Consider the following 23232-nt stretch of genomic DNA (forward strand, 5'->3'; position numbering starts at 1 on the left):
TGGAAGACACATATAACCGTACCAAATGGTAGCACCTTTAAATGGCTAGAATTCGTCGCATTTTCTGGTGCTCAAATATAGTATTTTTTCATTCTTGTATAAAATTCTGTCTCTTCAGATTCGCAAACTGACTGAATTATTTTATGTTTTAAAAGAACATTCATGAGAGAGCATTCAACAATACGTGTCTCACATCTAAAATCTCTTTGCGATTTATTTTTAATGATAATTAGTAATAAATCAAGTCAACAGGAATTTATCGGAAAATATTGGTTCAACTTTCTGTTTTAAAATATTAATTTCGACAGGTATTTTAAAACCGATACGTAGGCCGCGGTCAGAGTAAACGCTTAAAACTCAGCTAAAGCGTACAGCCAGGGCCGCAGAGAGAAAATACGGGCCCGGGGGGTCCAACGTACGGGCCCCTACCACTATGTATTGCCTGCGCATAAAAAAGTTAATGTTTGAAATCCATTGAAGTTCACTGATACTATGTATAGTACACTGGAATTTTATATTTATATACTAGTTTTTAGCTCTAGTTGTTTGTAGTGCCAATGAAGGAACAAAAAGTAGAGTTTTTATACTTTGGGAGTTTTTTAATTCCGCTTAGACAGTTTTGGTGACTTTGAGAAGCGCCATTTTGGTCAATAGTATTTATAATAGTAAGGAAATGGAAAGATTGAAAATGTAGTAATTACAAAAAATGAAAATAGCTAAACGGCGACCAACGGCACAAGATAAAAAAAACCTGTTTATATCCACCTAGAGGTGTAATTATGCCTTTCTCATTTCTCCAAACTATGATTTAATAGCTGGTTCGTACAATATAACATTATGGAAATGTCTTTCATTCTTATTACACTTGGTGAGTATATATAAGAGCACCTTTTTGCATTCATCGCGGTATCGGTTTGAATCGGAGTTTTCTATGTGATCGCACTCCACAACCCGTAACTCCGGAGCCGAAAGTCGGATAGAGATGGAATTCAATATCAGTTTCCAGGGACGCAACACCTTTCATTTGAAACTAAGTTGACCAAATCGGTCTAGCCATTTTCGAGAAACCAATATAACCGTTATTCAGAATTTGGATGCTTCCGGATCCGTCGATGATGGCCAGTGTGGCCAAAGAGACTTTGAATGACTGTTTTGTGATCTAGATCTACAAATTCAACAGTTGTGTTTACATTTTGGAAAAAATTCACCTTCTTACATTCATCGCAGAATTCGTTAGAATCGGGATTTGCTGCGTGATCGTACGTATCACCCTGTAATTCAGGAGCCAGAACTCGGATCCACACAAAATTCAACAGCAGCTTATGGACCTTTCATTTAAAATCATGTTTGTCAAAATCGGTTCAGAAAACCGATGTGGACAAATCAACAAATTTTGTTTTGTAAACTCGTAATCCGGAACAAGATGTCGGTTGAAAATGAAATTCAATAGCAACCTATGGGAACATTATACCTTTCATTTGAATCTTAGTTTGTAAAAATCGGTTCAGCCATCTCCGAGTAACCGATGTGGACGTTTTGTTAACAAATCCGCACATACACGCACATACATACATACATACATACATACATACATACATACACACATACATACACACATACATACACACAGATATTTTGCGATCTCGGCGAACTGAGTCGAATGTTATATGAGACTCGGCCCTCCGGGCCTCGGTTAGAAAGTCGGTTTTTGGAGCAATTGCATAACCTTTCTATATGAGAAAGGCAAAAGAATAATATTTAATTAGCTTAATCAGCATGAGTTCGATGTTATCTTCATGTGATTATATTTTGAAATGTTGGTGGAATGGGTTTGAAAGTGGAGGGAATGGGGGGTTGGTAGAGTGGGAGTGTAGGATGCGTCAGAAACCCTTCATCTTATTTCGGTATACGGGGTGGATGAAGGAAATGCGGGCATGAGGGAGGTCCAAGGAGAGGGAAGTGATGAAGGAGGGAGGTGTAAGGGCAAGGCGGGGGGGGGGGGTGGTGCGGCGACGCAATACTCAACTGCATATTTTGCCTTCCATTTGAGACTTGGTTTGAGAAAAACGGTTCAGTCATCACCGAAGAACCGATGTGACTTTAATTGTGGAATATGTCCGGAATTCCGGACTTCCGGAATCGTCGACAGTGGACAATACATTCAAAGAATGTTTGATTGGCAATCAGATCTAGATCTGCGATTAGAAGTAATTTGGTGACCATTTCAATACTTTATAGCCTCTGAGGTATTACGATTGTACCGATTTATATGGGAAATTCCAGTGTATCCTTACTAACACCCCTGTAACTGCGGAAGCAAGAGTCAGAACCGAATGAAATTCAGCAGCAGTCAATGGTATTACTGTATCTTTCATTTCAAATCAAGTTTGTAAAAATCGGTAGAGAATTCGTTGGGAATGGGTGTGATATTAGCTTAGGAACTTGGCGGGTTCCCCGGGGGCGTCATGAACCGTCATAGGTGGTCAATGTGGTCAAAGCTGCTTTGATTGATCATTAGTGATCCAGACCCGCAAACTAGAGTAATGTTACATCAATTTTAATATGTTTTACATCATTTAAATATCATGGTGGTATCAGTTTATATGGGAACTTGCTGTGTGACCGCACTCTTGAACCCGTAACTCCGGAACCGGAAGTCGGAGCAACTAAAAATTCAATAGCAGCTTATGGGAGCGTTATACCTTTCAGATGAAACTAAGTTTGCGAAAATCGGTTCAGCCATCTCTGAAAAAATTGTGTGAGTTTAAATGACACACACATACATACATACACACACATACACACACACATACATACACACACAGACATTTGCCGATCTCGACGAACTGGATCGAATGGTGTATGACACTCGGCCTTCCGGGCCTCGGTTAAAAAGTCGATTTTTACAGTGATTGCATAGCCTTTCTTTATATGAGAAAGGCAAAACCAATAGGAAAACTAAATATCAAAAGAATGTTCAAAAGAGCTAAAAACAACAAAATCAACCAAATAAACAAATTAATGTCAATGTCAATCAAAAAATGTTAAATCGAGAAAAACCAAAATAAAACGTATAAAAAATAGATAAAAGAAAACAGGAAACAAGAAAAACATATTGCGAAGATTAAAGAAGTCGAACATTATTGCACAAATGGTGAAAATAATGAAAAATCGATAAGAAGGTAAGAAAAATTTCAAGAATCAATGAATATGAAAAAAAAACTACTAAAAAGAATACAAACATTAATATAAAAATTGCATAAAGCTGAAAAACTCGATAAATCAAGAATAATGAAATTTATTTAACAAAAAAAAACAAGTAATATTTAAAGCAATAGAAAAATTAATAAAACGTTAAGAATGCATAAAATTAGTGGAGTATATATAAAAGACAAGAATAAAATAACCATAGAGAAATTTAATAAAATGGACGAACCGTAAAATTTATAAAAATTGGAATGATGAAAAGACGAAAAAGTAAAGAAAATTGGAAGTATTGAACAAAACCGGAGCAAACAGGAGCAAAATGGAAAACAAAAAATAGTAGAAAAAACCAACATGGTATACTATAGAATAAAAAAATTGAAAAATTAACACGAAGAAAATGAATAAAATGGATTAAATTATTTAAAGAACTGAAAAAACACTAGAAATGAAATTTGAAACGAATTCAAACAACGAACTAAACGTAAAGTGAAGAACAAGTGCGCATAGTGTCAAAAAAGATAAATCAAATGTTTTTTAGGAAAATAAAAAAAATCAATGTAAACGTATAGGAAAATGGTCAACAGAAAAAGTACTTTCAAAATGTAAATGGATGTTAATTGGAAACAATGAAGAAATAACAATAACGAATTAAATCTTAAGAAAAAGGTATAAACAATAAATAAAATTATATTAAATGAACAATGGGCAAAAATAAAACTACGGAAAACGAAAAGCTAAAAACTAGAAATAAGGAAGAAAATAGGAGAAAGATAAAAAATTAAACAATAAGACAAATTGGAATTGAATTTGAATAAGTGAAATTGCTTTTGGAAATGCAAAAAATAGAAAAAAGGGAAATAGAAAAAGGCTATCATAAGAATAAATGTAGTAAATAGACAAATTCTAAAAATTAGATGGAATGACAAAGGAAACAAACAAAGAGCAGGGTATTACAATATGAAACAATAAGAAAAATAAAATAAAGAATATTCTCGAAAAATTGCGAATAAAATGAAATAACAGAGAGAGAACTATAAATTAAAGTAAGTGATAATGATAGCAATAGAAAAAAAGCAAAAGTAAGGAATGTAAACAGATGGAAAAAATAAAAGTACGGAAATAGATAAAAAAGGCAGAATCTTAAAATTGTAGAAATACAAATATAATCCACACCTTGAAAAAATAGATCAATGAAATTTTAACAAAATTAAAAAAAATCCATGTATGAATAAAAAATGGAAAAATGAGAAACTTGGATTAAATTTCAAATAAGGGTTGTGGTTGAATTTTACGCTATGCTGGTTTCGAAATTCACAATCCTATAAAAACATGAATTGTTCTCTTATTTTTGTTGGTATGTTAGCACACCTGTTATAATGAAAATGTTGATAAAAGGCCGTATTTGGAAGAATTGTAAAACGTATTTTTCCCATCCCTGGCCTCTTTGCGAGGGGGAATTGGTAGTCGAAAATCGCAGAAAAAAGCTACGTCATTTGAGTACGATCCCTTGACAAAAACGTATCGCTATCATCTCGTATCTAAAAATGATTTTTTATGGATTTTGTAACAATGAACGGCGTACCAAATATATTAAATTTTAAATTTTAATTTTTGAATTAATTCCGAAATATTTTTGGTTTATCAAGAGTTTTTGTTGACTCATTTGGCCAATTGAGCTCTCAAATAGAGGTAGGGTTACCGCCTCTAATGGTACTTTGACCAGCAGAGTTTTACTGAGCAGGGGATAGACTTCAAGAAACACATGGGTATGCGTTGAAATCAACTAGAATTTCGAATTGAAGTGATCACTCGACAGAATTTTGGAGCGCTTCCATTGCTTTTTATTGTATAAATCGCTTAAAAACAAATAAATATGCATTGTTTTATTTCTTAAGTAGCTCGTAGCACTAAGAGGAAAAATATCTTATTTTCTTCACATTCAGCGTAGAGTGTATTGTTTTGGTCAGCACTCTGTGCCGTTCACATTTAGTTGTATGTTTTTGCATTTGTTAACAGTTTTGTTGATTTAGTTGGGTGTAGTACTTCGCTTCCTCAGATATTCACAAAGAATCTAAAAGCACCAGCCACTCTCGCTGTGAAGGATAATCCGAGCGAGATTCGCTCTGCTCCTCAGTAAACAAACATGGGGTGTGAAATCACACTCCAGTTTCTTTCGAGAATCTTTGTGAGGAACATTGATCCATTTAAGCCGAGGTTCAATGGGACAAAGTAAACCCAAATGGCACTTTTAAAATAATATTTGTCAACGCCAAGAAGAGCCATCCTTAACAATTAGGGCCTGCAACCCGATTATGATGTTTACGAGGACTGGGTGCTGGACGATTCCTGGTAGAGAAAAGGGCAACTCAAAATTGCAAAATAATCTAGTGGATTCTTCCGGTCGAATTCGAATTTACCTGAACGAAGACACGGAATTCGCCCCCAAAAACCGGTGTGGCATCCCTAAGCAGGATTTCAATAATAACTTTCGATACTAATCCAGCGCTTTCGAAGATTGGAAATTCAATAGATCAAAAAAATCGATTTCATATTGGCAAAATTTGAAGACAACCTCATGACTTCTAATCAAACCATTTAAATTTAAACCCTTACAAGTCTGATCATATTTTTGTTTTGATTATGGGCATTTTAACCTTAAGGTCATTCGCTTCTTCATTCTGGTTAGGAATTTTCCTATAAAAAATCTCTATTCCTGTGTGCGGGGTTAGGATTCGAACCCAGGTGAGCTGCGTACATGACATTCAATGTACAAATTTCGCCATGCCCGCTCGAGTCTGATCTTGTTTCGATGCGAGAATTAGGTTGGTTAGTTGGTACCAAATATGCAGTAGTTTAGAATTTTCGCTATTCTAGTTACCTCATACACAAGATATTCAATTTTTAATTGCATTCTCAAATAAATTGTTGTCGAAAAAGTATTTGTCAAATTTTAGTTTCTGGTAAAAATTCGGGCCCCCTTCAGAACTCCGGGCCCGGGGGGAAATACCCCCCCCCCCTCTCGGCGGCCCTGCGTACAGCAAATAGTGTCCAAAGCAAAGCGAGTAGAAATCTACGGAAAGTAGAAACAATAAAAACCAATCTATTGATCCGAAATCAAACAGTGGGTGTTGCGAGTGCAGTTAATAATAGTACTTTTTGCTACATATTCAATAATAATTGTCCATTAACCCTACAACGGTTTCGTGACTTTTTCTCTAAGTAAACGGTTTTTTGGGATACATTCGTATCCAGAACTAAAATCGCTCTAATATGCCTAATTTTTATTAAATTTATAATTAAATTGGATAGTTTTATTCTAAAACATACAATTTTTCACAAGTTTTTCGTTTACTGTGTATCGATGTTTTGCTATTAAAAAAAGATAAAATAATGTCTTCGGAATTATGCAAAAATGACAAAACATTAACGTAAATGGTTTTGTGGGGTACATTTGTACCCCAAACAAACTTTAAGCGGGCTCTGTTAAGTTGGTCAAATGCAACAAATAGGTTTTACCTGCTTTAATAGAAGTTTAATAATAATAATCAAATTGATTTATGATAAAGAATGCTTGCAGTTAAAATAAACTGTAACCATTGACTAAAAAGGACGTTGTAGCCCGGGCCCCGGGGACGATTTCACAATTCCCATATATTGAAATCACAAATTTGGTGGTACTGCTCTGGTAAATTACCTTAGCTAACATGTGATATATTATACCAAACTGCCTTGCAGGAATGGTTTTACATTTTCTAGAAAAGAAATGTATAGAATTCGCTTTTGATACAAAATTAGAAATTTTGATTAAGTACGACGGGCAAGGTTGTTTGAAACTGTCACCATTAAGTTTTTTGTTTCCCCATGAGTTAGCGACCGATTTATTCTACATTTCGTTTAATATATCGACAATTTGTAAGTTTCTCATAACATTACGTATTAGACGTACAATAATAGCAAATAAAAATGCGGATTTTACTCGCCACTAATTCGTTTCGCCATAGGCAGATAAAACTCAACGCGTATGGTGCTACTTCAGATTCGAATGATTCTACTATTCTAGGATGAGCCTAGGGTGCCTAAAATTAAAAATCTTCGAGATCTCTGGTGGATTCTCCATATTAGCAAGTTGAGTTCGAATCGGGTTTCTCAAATTAAAAATTTTCGGGTTCGGGTCGGGTTCGGGTTTTCAAATTTTAAAATTCTCAGCGTCGGGTCGGGTTCGGGTTTTACAAAATTTTCATTCTCGGGTACGGGTCGGGTCCAGGTTTTCTTATTTTAAAATTTTCGGGCTCGGGTCGGGTGCGGGTTTTTCAAATTTTATAATTTCGGGCTCGGGTCGGGTTCGGGTTTTTCAATTTTCAAGCTCTCGGGTTCGGGTCGGGTTCGGGTTCGAAAAAAAAAGAAACCCGACCATCTCTAAAACACTTCTACTATCTAGACTAGATATCGACCCATCAATTCATGGACCGAGGACCAACGGCTTAACTTGCCTTCCGAGGGACGGCGTGACCTCAGATTTTTTTTATTCACCTCAGAACGACCTCAGTTGGGATTGAATACAGACCAACTGGGGTGAGTGGCGGTCATGCCTACCACTCAACCAACGGCGCCGTCGTATTAAATAATAACTTATTATTAAAAGACGTTGATATCTGTCATACAATGAAAATTCTATACATTTCTTTTATAAGAAATTTAAAAATGTGGCATCGAGACTAAATGTCAAGAAATCTAATGTTTCTGAATTTAACCTTTAACAAATCTACTTCCATTTTGTTGCTGATGATTTTCCACGCATAGATTCCTGAGATTTTTTTTACATACAGGAAACTGCAAAAAATGTATAAGTTGCTGCGTAGAGCAGAAATTTTTGTTAAATATAGGGGAATTTTGGAACAAAACACCACATAACTCCAAATTCCTGATCACGGAAAAGCTATTCTTGGAAAAACGACTTATCGAGATAATCGAGTTTGAAATTTCAAGCTACTAATGCACTTTGTAGGCGAAGCACGCTTCGAAGCGCAGTAACTTTCGATTTATTGATTGGATCGCTATGAAAGTTTGGGAAAATATTCTCAAAATAATAAAAAGTTATAAGATTTTTTGAAAAATAAAAGGTATGTAACCCCATATTGTAGGAAATCGCCTAACAATTGCACGAGCTGGCAAATAAGAGGTATTATATGTAACTCTCTGCTCTGACGGTGCTACGCATGAGTTCGCAAACTGACTCGTAACAAAACCTATTTGAGGTCTTAGATGTCATTTTAGAGCAAGCATTTCTTTATAGGATATGTTCACAATGTTATTCTTCAACTTTGTAATATTTTTTTATTAGACTAAAGTAGAGTATCCGAGCAAATTTTTTTTCCAATAATTTTTGGAGGGTTAATGTTTTCGGCAAAGTTGTAGAATGTTACGTTTTGAATAACTTCGTCGAAGGTACCATAGACACCCGACCTTATTTTCGAGGCAAACTTGTTGTTTTTTGTAAACATCACCTAAAATCAGTTTTTCGAATTTTTCGTGTTAAAAACTTAATTGATGATTTTAACATGTTTTACAAACTTGTAGGTATCACTAAAATAACTCTTTGTTGAAGGAACCCATTTAAAAAAAAAACTGCTTTTCTTGTGAATTTGCTCTATTTTCATCAAAGATTTCTGTTTTCATTGGCACTTTGTGGCAGCCAAAGTTCAGCTATTCCGACACTCTTTTATTCAAAAAATAAATTAAATATTGCGTAGCAACAGGATACAGTTGGACTCACTGTTTGAGTAACCATTCATGTATGATGGTTTATAACATAAAATGTTTTTATAGTATTTTTAATTTATATAGAGGAACCCGGGGCTATTCGGACCTACCTAAGATGTTAGTTTGGAACCTCAGCTACATTTTTGAGCCATAAAAGCTCATTTTCACCATTCCATGACAGCGCTGGGCGACTATTTGTAAAACTCTACATTTTTCTATCCTTTTACAATGTAGGGGTAATTCGGACCACATTGCAGGGCCATTCAAACCGTTTTTTTATTTATTTTACAATGGAATTATGTTTGCCTATGAAATATTTATTGGAGAAACCTCTTAAGAAGGAAAAAACTAAGCAAATTACGTTACAAAAAATTTATCTGGTTAGTCTCGGCTGTCGACTAGCGCATAATGTATTTTCTTTGCCGTGGCATATTATATCGTATGCGTGGATGCAAGCCGCTGAACGGTGGTTGATGGAATAGTGGGTCCGAATAGTCCCGTACGCTCATTTCGCACAAAAGTGAAAATATCTGTGTTTTCATCCAAACAAAAATCATTCCATGAAATAGGAGCCTCAAGCTTTCCAAAACACTTACCTGGTATTTTTTTTCCTTTTTATTTGTTACCTTAATCACGGTTTTACCATTATAACGATTTTTGTTTTGAGGATGGCAAAAAATGAAACACGTTGTCTCTTTTCTAAAGCAACCACAGAATTTGGTTCAACTGTCAAAATTATCGTTTTGGAATAGCGGTTCCTCGAATATGTGCGACAGTCAGAAAATATTCGAATTTCCCCCACGGTCTTAATAGCTCCGGATACCCCAACATTATTAGCTATTAATCAGCTGACCGACTCTGATGAAAAAATCCGTACACCATTCCGCAACGCAGCGTAATCGTTTACCACGATCAGGCACATGGTTCGCAAAGTGAACGGATTTTTTCGTCAGAGTTGGTCAGCTTAGCTATTAATAAAGTGTTATCCTTTACCCGTACCTACAAGTATGTATTGAGCATATTGAGTTAATCAATTACGGTTATAACAAGGAAAAGTTAAAAAAATGCAAATTTGGAAGTTAAACTGCCAAAAATAAATAAACAGTATGTGTGTGGTATTTTCAACAAAAATGTTCGAAATTTTATATTCTACAACTTTGCTGAAGACAATCTAAAGAAATAGAAATGGTAGAATTATATTTTTCCAAGGACACCTATGTTCTATAACGCTAACTGAGGCCTCAAAGAGGTATTGTCCCACTTTTATGAATTTGTGAACCTTATTGGTTAAACAAAGTAGAATTCCCGGACTTAAAAAATCAAATTTTGTTTAAATAGTTGAGGTCTTCAGTAAAGTTGTTAAACATACCGTATACACAGTGTAGATTTATTTTTTGAGCCGAAATCATTGTTCTTTGGCAGTTTGACCTTAAAATTAATATTTTTAATTTTTCCACATTGTAACCGTAATTGATCAACTCAATATCTTCTACATACTTGTAGGTGCGTGTAAAATAAAACTTTTTTTGTTTAATGCTAATAATGTATATAAATAAAACATAATATAAACACATTGTACGTTATAAACCGTAATACATCAATGGTCTCCCAAACAATGAGTCCCACTATAATCTGTTCCTATCTAACATAGAGTATCGGAATAGCTAATGTTTTGCTGCCACAAAATGCTTATGAAAACAGAAAATAGATGAAAATAGTGCAAATTAAAATGGAAAATAGTTTTATAAGTGAAAACATTGATTTTACAATATGGTTCCTTCAATAAAAATGTGTATTTTAGTGATACCTGGTAGTTTGTAGAACATGTTAAAATAATCAATTTAGGTCGAAAAACTGATTTTTAGATCATATTTACAAAAAGCTACAATTTCGCCTCGAAACTGAGGCCTGATGTCTGTGGTATCCTTGAAGAAGTTATTTAAAATATAAGATTCTGTAACTTTGCCGAAGACATCTACCCTCTAAAAAATTTCAGGAAATATTGTTTTGGCTTGGGTACTCTATTTTAGCATAACAAACAAAAATTTGCTGAGTTGCAGTATAAAATTTAAACATATCCTACGAAGAAATGCTTGTTCTAAAATGACATCTAAGACCTCAAATAGGTTTTGTCTCAGCTTTTTTGAATTGGTTCTACTGTGAAGCGTGTGTGCTGCGACTGATTTTGTTGGTCCAGAAACAGTTCTACCAATGTCGATAGGTTGGATAAAGCACATGATTCGCTGTTGGGTTGACTCCGAGCATGCCAACCATTGGTGTAGCTTTCAAACTTGTGCTCAAATAAAAACTATTTTGCTGGATTTGTGTCCGAAAATGTGAAAGAATTTGTTGCATTTTTCCAGGCACAATTATTCAATCAGAGTTGGTCAGCTTAGCTATTAATAAAATGTTATCCTTTACACATACCTACAAGTATGTATTGAGCATGTATTCTAACTCAATTATCACATGGCTACTATTCAGCGTGCTGAGTATTATTCGTGTGATCTTTGTGAATCCGATTACGGAGTTTCATGCCATCTGATATGTAACTGCCCTGTAGTAATGCAATTCTGTTTCCGATACAGGAAACTAAAACTCAAAGTAAACGGATGTTCAATAAAAATAAGAATGATTTCAATACCTTTCTGTAATTAAAGTAAAGAGCGTAAATTTGTTTCTCTCCAAGAGAATTGCTATCTGAACTCCCTAGAAATGGGTGGCATGTTTCTTTTCGTTCGGGTGCTGTCAGTTCAATCGAAAATGACGTCGAAACAGCAGCGTGTTGTACGGTTTTACGAAACGTATGGTCATCGTGGAAAAAATACGGTAGAGCACTTTCGAGACGAAAACGTACCCGTGAGTAAAGTTTACCGGTTCCTGGCATCCCTGAGCGTGGAGCGGAAGGCCTGTAGCGGCCGTCCGGCAGGAATAACGAAGAAGAAGAAGAAGAAGGAAGCGTTGAAAAAGCTGTTCGACGACAGAACAAGTTTGCTTGTCGCCGGTCGAAAATATCACTGCTCTCATACCTTAATTCACCGAACCCTCAAGATGGAGGATATCATCTGTCAGAAGAAGACTCGGTCCCCCGAGCACACGGACGAGCAGATCGCGATCGCAAAATCGCAGTGCCGGTGGATGACGAAGAACTACCGCGGGACGTCGTTCGTGCTGGACGACGAAAGTTACTTTCCGCTCTCGAAGACCCGTATCCCAGGAAATGACAGCTACTATTCCAGCCATCAATCAACAAGTGTACCAGGAGGAGTGTCTTGAGAAAATTCTTCTGCCGTTCTTAAAGGAGCATCATGTGGATGGGAAGTACGCCTTCTGGCCGGACAAGGCGTCTTCCCATTACGCCAGAAAGACGTTGGAGTATCTTGAGCAGAAAAAGATACCGTACGTACCGAAAGAAAGGAAGCCGACCAACTTTCCCCAGTGCCGTGCCATTGAGGATTTTTCGGCTTCCTCAGGGCCCTAGTGTAGAAAAATAATTGGCGGCCCTAAGATACGAAGCAGTTGACCACCAGGATCCGGAATTGTATCCGGAAGATGGACGTCAGTGCCGCCCAGCGCTCTTGTGAGAGCATCGCGACTAAGTTCCGTCGTACAGCTGACCAGGGCCCCTTCTCCAATATTCATTGACGTTTTGTTGAAGAATAAACATTGTTTTTAATAAAAAATACAGAATGAGTATGGATCATGATTCCTTCGGGATTGAAGAATCCAGGCTGTTTATTGTTCCCTACCTTTTTCATTCATCTGCCTTTCCCTTCCTATCAGGAAACTGATGAGACGACATGGCAAGGCACAAATCTCCGAATAACATGAGCAACGTGCCAATCAACCCAATATAGTCTAATTCCTGATTCTAGTCTAGGCATACGCCGAGTATTTTTCCTTTATTTCTCTTCTGGTCCGAGGAAGTCCTACCAATGCATTTTCCTCAATCTAAAAAGCTCAAAACGGATCAATTAACAAACAAATTTTCCTCAGCCTACATAGACTTGATTAACCTTTAGATCTTCATGCTTCGGCGGACAGGCGGTTGGTGCGCCGCCGACTGGACCAGAGATTGCTTATCTGGTTGGGTTCACAACAGTAATTTTCTCACTACCTAGTGAGACCAATTGATCTTTTATTTCCCCGGCGCTGATGCAGATCAAGCTGGCTGGTGGCAGCCTAGGCAAACATCGAATTAGCATCGATAATCTTCACCGTCGGTATTGCCGCCACTAGAACCACCTTCGACCGCCCCGTTGCCGTCCTCGGACCGTGGACCTCGCGGCGTCCACTTACTCGATTCAATTCAAATTTCAACACCAATTTGAACCTGAATCCGACGCCTTCTCTCTAGTTGCATCTCGGTGGCATCAGCAAAGCAGATGTGCAACAACAAAATTTGCTGTACCTGCCAGGCTGCCGCCGCCTGCACAGGCCTCGTTGTGGGTTGTGCGCAATTTATGTTCAAAACCGACGCGTGATAAACTGATGTGAACAATCTGCTTCAAAGTAAGCCCGGCACGGCGGCGTTACGGTGTAAATTGATGGGCTCTGACTACATCGGGTATAGGTGCTGCGGCAAAGAACCGGTGTCTTCAGTTCATTCGGACGCGGTTGTCCGGAGGTAATGATCATTGCGAAATAGTCATAATTGTGGCATATGAAATAGGTGTACAGATTAATGCAAACCGAAACGCAACGGGGCATAGCACGAAAAAACTCTAAGATAGAGAGCTGAAGACATTGCCTTCGACCATCGTCAGTCGATACCGCAGCCCGCCGAGCGATCTGGGTAAATCGTGATGAAAGGATTCTTTCAGAGCTCTATCACGTGATAGCAAAATATTTTGCAGTATCGATGAGTGTAAATAATATACAAATCAATTATTACTTCGAACATTTTTGAACACCTTGTATTAAGCGTAAAAACGTAACTTATTATTTTCGTCTTACATTGCATTTCATTTGAAGCTGATTCACTTCAAAATAGTTCTACTGGACCCTGCTTAACCGGTAATTGACAATTGATTTCGTTCGTTTGAATTTCACTTTCAGTTTTCCGCTCAGCTTTTCTCTACCTACACACATTCCAGTTCACGAGGAAGGTGTTAACGCTACACTTAACAAATTGCATACTTCAATTTAATTAAATTGCTCGGAAGCACCGTCCAAGCTATGAGCAATTTCAAGTTAAATCGGGAACTAACAACAAACCAACTGGTCACGGCACTCGACAACCAGTGCACCGAAAAATTATATTTTTCTCCCCGCATTTTAAATGAATTTTCCACCGAACAACACTGCTGCTTACCTGATGCAATTTTCCGGGTCGCCTTCGCAGTCCGTGTTGCAGCGAAACCGCTCCCAGGAGAGCCAACCCATGGGGGGTGTCCGAGCGAGACCATTCTCTAGGCTGGTGATTTCGGTGGGTAGCAGGAAAATGGCAAGCACTAACGATACTATCACAGTCTGGAAAATGCAAATTGTTTGCAGGGGCGAGTGGGAGCTGTTGGTGCAGGTTAGGTTGTAGCGGTTGCTGCTGCTGCTACTACTGGTGCTACTGACGGCAGTGATTTTGCTCTTGTTGCGCTTGATATTTCCGTGGCACGTTGACCGGAACTTTGTCCCACCTTTAGCTTCCCGCGGTGTCATGATGGGGATAGGGGCGTTGAGGTCACGGGTTGATATCTAGAAATGAAAAGAGATGTGACATTTAGAATTTGTGTGAGTTATTATCATGAAAATATTGCAAAATTATCTAATTTCAAAATACTGTATATAACACTAAGTTGAGCATCCCATATTGATTCATTTGCGTTTCGACTTCGTCTCATCAGAATTCGACATTAACTTAGTGACAGGACTAAGCTAGCACCGGATTGATTCCGTAACTAATTTAGTTATAGGTTTTGTGGCTTAGCGACAGGACTAAGCTAGCGCTGGATTGACAGCGCTAACTTAGTCCTGTCACTAAGGATTCTGATGAGATGCAGTCGAGACACAAATTCCATTATTAATTTTAAAAACATTCCTTAAAAATTTTATGCAAATCGCATTATAATTTATGGAAATAAACAACTTTGATCGAAACTGTTTCATGTCTGCAAGCAAATGGCAGATACCTACAACTTTACATAAATATTTTTCTGAACCATGTCTTCGCAGTACCAAGCTACCTCCGTCATGTTTTTGTTGGTTTAAACTGTTTAGACTTTGACCCACTCTTTTTTGCGAAATTTGATTTTTTTAAGGAGCCGCTCAATCCAAGCGTTTTTGACGTGTCACTAAAAATTATTTTTTAGGACTGAAGCGTGATTTTTAATTTGCAAAATACCGTAAAACGGGGGAACATTGATCAATGTTTTTACAGCTTTTCGAATAACTTTCTTCAAATCAGGTAGACGTAACTGTTTGCATTTTTAAAACAAGTACTGGTACCCATAGATTGAAATCGTCCAAATTGTTTGGTAATTTATTTCGTTTTACTATAAAAATAAAATAAATTTATTGTAAATTTTCATTCGATGTATTCGGGGTAACTTTGATCAGCAAAATATGTGTATCGAAATAAGAAATAATGCTCCAAATGTTGTGTAAATTGCAGATCTGCAGGCGATTTTATGGTCCGATATTGTGTCGTTTGTAAGAAAACAAAATTGCCTGGAAGGCAGAGCCACGAAATTTCAAAATCAGTTAACTATTTCTGCTTGCATTTACCGAAACCGACATTCAGATTCAACGCCTCCCTCATTCATTCACTTTCCAACTGACTGAAACTTCATGCAGAATCGAATGCTTGAGTGCAGAGGAAATATAAATTCATTCACCAACCAAAGCATTCATTTGTTATTATGTCGACAGTTTGAAGGCAGAAGTTAGCATCTTCTACATTTTCGAGCCTAAGTGAACTGCGTAATCTATATCTGGTGCACTTTTGCTCAATAATCCCTCTCAGTGCTAGCATAGAAACAAAATTCACTTTGCTTCTGAAACCGAACATGTTCGAACTCGACTGCGCTGCGTCGGGAGAATGAATGACGAGAGAAACGAAGCAAACATTTCATTCATCGCAGCGGGGGTGAATTGAATTTTGTTTTCTTTCGAGTTCACGTAGAAATGTCAATTTTTTTAGGCTCTGCTGGAAGGATACGGCCAACTTTTATCGAACTTTTTCGGGTAAATAGTCGAAATTATATAGTTAGCAGGAAAAATCTCGGATTTTTTAGATAAATTATTAGACAAAAATATTTACTGTTTCTAAACAAGTGATTAGTTCAGTTGAAGTTGATTCATTTCATTAATATACAAGGAATTGTTTGAACAGATTGAAACGATGCGTGAAAGTTGTATCATTTTCAATTTGAATTTATGTCCGTAAAAGGTACATTAAATGACAAAATAATCGTTGCCAGTGGATGTTGAACATGTTTAGAATATGGTTTGTATTTTGTTTCGATGATTTTGTTAGAGGGAATCATCTTAGCGCACGTTAATGAAAAAAGTCTCATTTGATCAAGCTTACCCCGGTGATCAAAGATACCCCGTTTTACGGTACCTCAATACATGTTGTATTACCAGTTTCGAGAGAAAAAAAATTAAAATTATTTAGAAAACATAATGAAAAGACTCCTATGCTTCCTTAATATTCATTGAAACCTCGAGGCATTTGCAAACACTCATTCACTCACTGTCTACTGTTATTAATACCGCCATATCTAACTCAAATGGCAGTATTATGTGGTATCCCTGCTTCCGGGAAGGATTTCCAAAACCAGCAAATAGCTGTGAAAATTGCTCTAACTTTCCATCTTGCATCGTACAGAAACACAAACTTTTATTAAATTTAACAAGCAATTCTACAATTTTGTTGCTTATCCATTGCACAAACAATACAGTTTCTTTACCTCCGGCTGCGTAGTCAAAAAGCGAGCTACAGAAAATAACAGTGCCGGTATCACAGCCTCGATTTATTCATATTCGATACTTACAAAAGGTTAAAATGGAGCTTAATCTCAAAGAAACATACAGATACACCATGTTCGTAACCCTATATTGGTAACGTTGAGAAGGTTAGCCTGGGCAGAAAACTGCACTGCGAAGAACAATATGTATCACATCCGTTCTATTTTCAAAGGTAAAAATTGATTCCTTATACCTAGTGTGTGAAACGGAAACAAACGATGAGTGACAATACAAACCAAGAGTATATCCCATTGCGGGCAAACTGTGTTGCTGTTGACTTCTCGAAATGTCCGGTAAGACCATCGATTTGTGAAGTGGAGCGATTGTTGAAGGTGAACATGAAGCTCGACGAGCAGAAGTTAATGCGGTGCAATTCCACCATTTACGTCATGTGGTACTGATTATGGTCAAAAACATTAGTCAAGCAGAATCATTCGCTTCCCAGAACAACATGAAACACGTCGTCAAATGTAATGACATTTTATACAATATCCCAACGTACATAGATGTTGACAGTATTGAAATAAAGATACATGACCTGGCACCACGTACTAGTTTCTCCGTTATCAAAAAAATCATGTTAAAATACGGAGAAGTGAGTAGTATTACGGAAGATATTTGGAGGAACTTCTTCCCAGAACTCCGCAACGGCGTTCGTGTGGTGAGAATAGGTCCGACAAAACCTATTCCTTCTTACTTGAGCTTCTCAGGCAAATGCCCTCAAGGTATTACACATTCTCAACGAACATTAGTCACGTATCCAAAGCAGATTCCTACGTGCCAATATTGCGCTCAGCCGCTACACCACGGAAAACCTTGCGCAGAGACTGCTAAGGAAATTCAACGTGATACGACCAAAGCCGGTATACAGTCTTCGTATGCTAAACCACAAACGGTTGGTAAACCAACGGCTGCGGACCGGGCATGCACAAACATCAGCTCCACAACGATCGAGCCCAGTACCACTAAACCAATTGTCATTACAGCAAATGTTTCCAAACCAACTGCCATTACAGCAAATGTTTCCAAACCAACAATCAACACCACCAATAAGGGATCAAATCCCGATGAAGAAGGATTTACAATAGCGACCCGTAAGCACAACCAACAAATAAGAAAATCCGACCGTGAGCAACATTAATGCAGTATTGATGACGACATGGACATAAACGAAAACGCGGGAGAAGCCGGACCGAATGACCCCCAAGGCGCGGAAAAAACGCACCTAATATTTCACCACCTAGGAAGAGGACGAACAGGCTGTAACGATAATTTCTTCCTATTTTTTACAAATTGTAAAAACACGAAAGATCCACGGCTAAGTTGTGCTAACGCATTGAGCCGTGTCAAATATATTTAAGATAAAAAATGTAACACCAAGCCGGGAATGACAAAGTTAAAACAAAGATCCCCGTATACATTAATGGCGGTAAAATTGAAGTACGTTCACACATCCTAAAACCGTGCACTAAGTCAACCACATTTATGGAGTCATGTCGGAATACTTGGAAGAAACCTTCTCATTGAACACAAACAACGGCGTTCTCGTGATGGGCTTATGGCTGAACAAACCTTTTCCTATCTGACTTTTGTATCCAAAGGAGGAAAATACATTCACTAAAAGCAAATAACGCGGTGCGCCTACTCTTGTCAGATAGGTGCCACCCGTTGAGAAAAATCAACCTTCTACAATCAACATCAATAAACAGCTTTCGACATACGATTCTGAAACAAATCAAAAAGCTATACAATAACTGATGCATTTTGTATCTCGAAAGCTACTGCCAGTTCCAACTGATTAGTAACAACGATTGTGTCTAGTGTCTCCAAATCAACAACCAGCAACGTCGATAAAGAAGCAAACGTCGATGAAGACAGACAGAAGAACAATAAATAAACGACCGTGAGTAAGTAAGCAGTAGCGATGGCTACATTGTCGTGCACTTTGACGCGAGAAAAGATAGACTGGTTGACCCTCAAGTTGCGGTGTACAATATAATGCTTTACCAGCAAGAAAAAGGATCTGCACCAACGGGATCCACCAGACAGGACAGGAAGCAGTGTCAAATAAACCAATCTAAAAATAAACAGAAAGTCAAAACTAGCAACTAACTGAATCAGACTCTCCACCAGAACAAATTAAAACGGTTCCATACCCGTAAGCTAAACATTTTGTAATCAAAGAAATCTACAGGATGGCGATTTCAGCCAAACTATAGAATACTACTTAAATCTAGACTCATCTTGGAAAGTAATAAGTCCAAAAATCTACGGAAGATAATATTTCTATTGATTTGATGTCAAAACAGGCCTACCCGTTTCATCAAACTGCTGAGAACTACCAGTAGTGTGTCGCAAGGATACGTCATTATCAGAGAAGTGCTTTTGGAGATTTGTGATGAAATGCTGCGAGGGTGGGGGGGGGGGTTTGAAAGTCATTCAAAAATGCTTCGTCATTTATGGTTGTAGCCTAATTTTACATCTTAATAAAGAATCGTACTTCACTTACCTATTAGCAATTCTATCATGATTCTGAATAAAATTGGATTCAATTAGAAAACAACGACACCTCCCTCTCTCCGTGTTATTTGGTAATTTTTCTCTTGTTAAGTCGTTTCGTCATTTTCCCGGAGGAAAAATAAAGGTAAGGGAGATAAAGTAAACAGTCTTGATTCTTTACTCCAGAAGGCAAAATGAACACTACTGATGAAGCCTATAGCTCTTTCCTACAATAACATATCGTTAAATCGGTCCAAAATTCTATTACGCTATTGCAATACTGCATCGTTTTTGGTTTCTTGCTTGCGAAATATAACATTATGGCCGGGTTCTCGGGACATAGCATCAATGAAACGAATAAATCGAAACGAAGCTTGTAAGCACATGGTGAAAGTAAGCATAGTAGCCGGGTTCACAAAAGGTATACCTTTACATCGCAGATCAACCAGAACGCAGTTAAGTTCCACGTGTTTTTATTTTCTTCCTTCCTGTTTGTTCGAATAAAAAATGACACTTGCACTCACATCTAGAATGATACAATATTGCTTAAAAAATGCGACAAATTCTTTGACAGTTTTGGATTTACAGCTGGCAGAAAAGTTTTTGTTTGAATAGAAGATTGCAAGTTATTCAAGTTGGTCAAGAACGATAGGTGGCAGTTAAAATGCCGAGTTCAACAATTTTCATTCGACATATGTTAAAATAAATTCTTTTGTCGCTGATTCCTTGTTCAAGTCACAATAGTATGTCACATAGAATCGCGAAGATTTCTATTCGAAATTCTGCGCAGTATCTACCAAGCGATTTGGATGGGTCTATTCTCATTTCACGACAGTAGACACCAGCACTGGCTCGATCCTTCAACAAAGAGCCATCAGTGTCAGTACCGTCTTTGCACATAGAGAAACTGATCTAGGGTCAGGGGCCCCGCACTTGAGATGAATATAGCATAAGAGTAGCTATCTGTTGTGCTGATAAAATTACGGTCTTCCGTAGTACTTTTATGGACTAAAAACTAGTCTGATGTGCGAAGGATGCAACCATTTTTAGCCCTGGAGTTGACATTAATGCGATAGCTCAGCTATACATCCAATGATCCATTTCAAGAATGCCTGGTCTTACACGTACATTCTGAGCTCGCCTTTATGTATAATACACCCGCACGAGCACATTCACATTCACGTGCAATATATTCACACTTCCGAAATGAAGAATGACATTTTGATTCGGGCATGCATTTTGAAAAATTTGCGTCGAAAAATAAAATGCTAAACCGATCTCACCGACGCCGGGCTCGTATTGAAAATACCAACGTATTTTGGATATATTTAAAGTATATAATGAAAGTATTTAAAAATATTTCTGTTGTACTTAACAAGGTACTTAACCTTCCGGAAGTCGCGCTAGTGCACTGAGTGCACGCTGCTCTGAAAATCTAACGAAATCGTTCAGTGGGCCATTTGTGCGACTTCCGGAGGGTTAATATAATTAATATCGATGTGTACGTACTTAAAGTATATAAAGTACATCTTGACGGTAATTGAAATCAATGTTGCTTCAGAATCTTCATCGCGACGAAGCACGGTGAATATGAATCACCTGCATTCGTCCCACATCGTTCTTCGCTGTTATATTCAACTTGCTGTTGATATTCACCCACGAATGAAGCCGACTGCCAATCCGTGTTCATCCGAATGCCTTATCCATACACTCGTGCCTTGCTACTCATCGAGTGACCGAATGAACTGCACGAGGAAGCTAGGAAGTGAATGACGAATAAATCTTCAGCAAACCATTCTTCACCATAGCGATGATCGCTTACAACTATTGGCGAAGATGACTTCAATTTTATCTTCGCAGAATGATGGCTCGCGAAGAACTATATTTGTATTCTGATGCGTTGTACTGTTCGGAACAAGCTAATGCGCTACTGATTCTTCAGTACAAAACTATGGGTTAAATTAACAGCCGAATCAAGGCAATATTTGTTAAATATAGTACAATCTTAATAGAAGCCTTGTGTGTCAAGTATTCAAAGGAGATTGAACCCATGTTTGGTGATAAAACTCGCAAAACAAAATTCTTTTGGATGAAGTTTTGATTTTAATCTGTACATGGTGTTATATCACAATAATTTAACCTATTGCGCATGTTTTGCTAGTATCACGACGAAATCGCTTAATCAGCACGGTTGTTTAAAAATAAATTAGCTGTAGAATGAACAGTGTGTTGTGGGTGTAATATGGACAATACAAATATTACTTCTTGTTCCTCCATCGGGAAAGACTTGGCATAAAAAAACGTGCTGTAATTATTTTACTCCATATTGTCGAGATCCTTAGATACCAACAAAAATATAAAATGGTTGAATTTCGATTTTTTAATGCATTCCCTTTTAGGGATTAGCTATAATGATTACATTGCATGTGCAGTGTGCACATCTCACGAATTCAACCATGACTGCTAACTTTGTTAACTAGTGCTATAAAGATAGATTGATGTTTAAGGTGAGATTTTTTGTGACGTGGTTAACATTAACAGTAGGTACCACAGTTTGATAAAAATACAACATTTAACGCAAATTTATTAATTATGGGTCATACACTAATTACGTAAGGACATATGGGGGGAGTGGGTGTTTCAAAATATCTTACCAATTCTCACCTGGGGAGGGAAGGTTTGTCCTTTCTTAAGTAATATCATAAAACATGCATGAAAAATGAAATCGATAAGAAAAATATTCTTCTCGTAAAAAAAGAAACTATTTCTTATTTGTGCCATGAACATTTTATATTTCAAACAAAATGAGCACATACTGTACATCATGGTCATGGAAACACAGACCTCAAATTGAAATGTTTTGCAGCGACAGAATATGATTGTTAAATTAGTTATGGAATTTATTGTTGCCAACGTAAGGGGCGGCTTAATTGTCAATGGTCTTGGAAAAGTTACAGAAATTTCTTGGCTCTTGGTGGTACACTGTTCTGATCGGGAACTGGAGTCACAATCTGCTTTACTAGTTAAGAAGTGTTCATGTTGTTAGGCCAACATCCTTCTTTTCAAACTTTCGCTTCAAACCCGCAAGGTATATGAAAAATTTTCTGTCATGTGATTGTCAAAGAACTTGTTGGCCGTATAGTTCCAGAGTGTGAACTGTATTTTACTTCAAGAAAATCGAAGATAGCCATGTCGGAACTATGCGTACGATAAGCGTTATAGTTGGAACTCCGAACAAATTCACACCAGAAGAGGTTATAAATTCTTTTGAGTTCTACATCACAAAGAAATAGATTCAAAGGAAGTGGAATATAGCGAAGCAAATTATGTGGAACAAATCGGAGTTTCTAAATATCTCCCAAAATTTATTCTGAAATTTCTACTGAGCGAGATTAGGGTGCAAATGAAATTTATGCAGATGATTATGCACACACTTAGAAAAAATCGTATAAATTTACGTCTCCTGATCCTGACATATACGTGCATCAAAAATGACTTAGTTTTACGTTTGATTTTAATTTTACATGACATTGAATTTCGTAAATCATGTAATTTTGCTCCACATATGGTGTTTGTTCTGAATGACAGTAAGTGTAATTTTATGTCATTGCGCATGGAAAATATGTTTCATGTAAAATTAAATGGAACACGGTAATGTTTAATGTTTAGTCATTTTGTGAATTATGGTTTGTTAAATTGTCATGTTTGCAATTACGTCAATGATAAAATTTATAATTTTTTGGTGTGTAGTTAAATTTTGTCCTGAGTTCTCTTTTAATAATTCAATAAGTATCGTTTTCG

The 23232-nt window shown here is 37.2% G+C and overlaps 2 protein-coding genes across 2 annotated transcripts in view; one reads left to right on the forward strand and one right to left on the reverse strand.

Moving 5' to 3' along the window:
- LOC131679033 (6-phosphofructo-2-kinase/fructose-2,6-bisphosphatase 1-like) overlaps positions 1-23232 on the forward strand; it is a 298237-nt gene that overhangs the window by 51418 nt on the left and 223587 nt on the right. The window lies entirely within an intron of this gene.
- The window catches only part of LOC131679032 (alpha-N-acetylgalactosaminidase), a 207763-nt gene that overhangs the window by 23638 nt on the left and 160893 nt on the right, over positions 1-23232 (reverse strand). Inside the window, exon 2 of the mRNA XM_058959555.1 lies at positions 14282-14658. Coding sequence (XP_058815538.1) covers positions 14282-14622 — 341 coding nt within the window. The 5' untranslated portion in view covers positions 14623-14658. The remainder of the gene's footprint in view (positions 1-14281; positions 14659-23232) is intronic.

Source organism: Topomyia yanbarensis, chromosome 2 (assembly GCF_030247195.1).
Source record: "Topomyia yanbarensis strain Yona2022 chromosome 2, ASM3024719v1, whole genome shotgun sequence".
In the NCBI taxonomy this organism is placed as follows: Eukaryota; Metazoa; Arthropoda; class Insecta; order Diptera; family Culicidae; genus Topomyia; species Topomyia yanbarensis.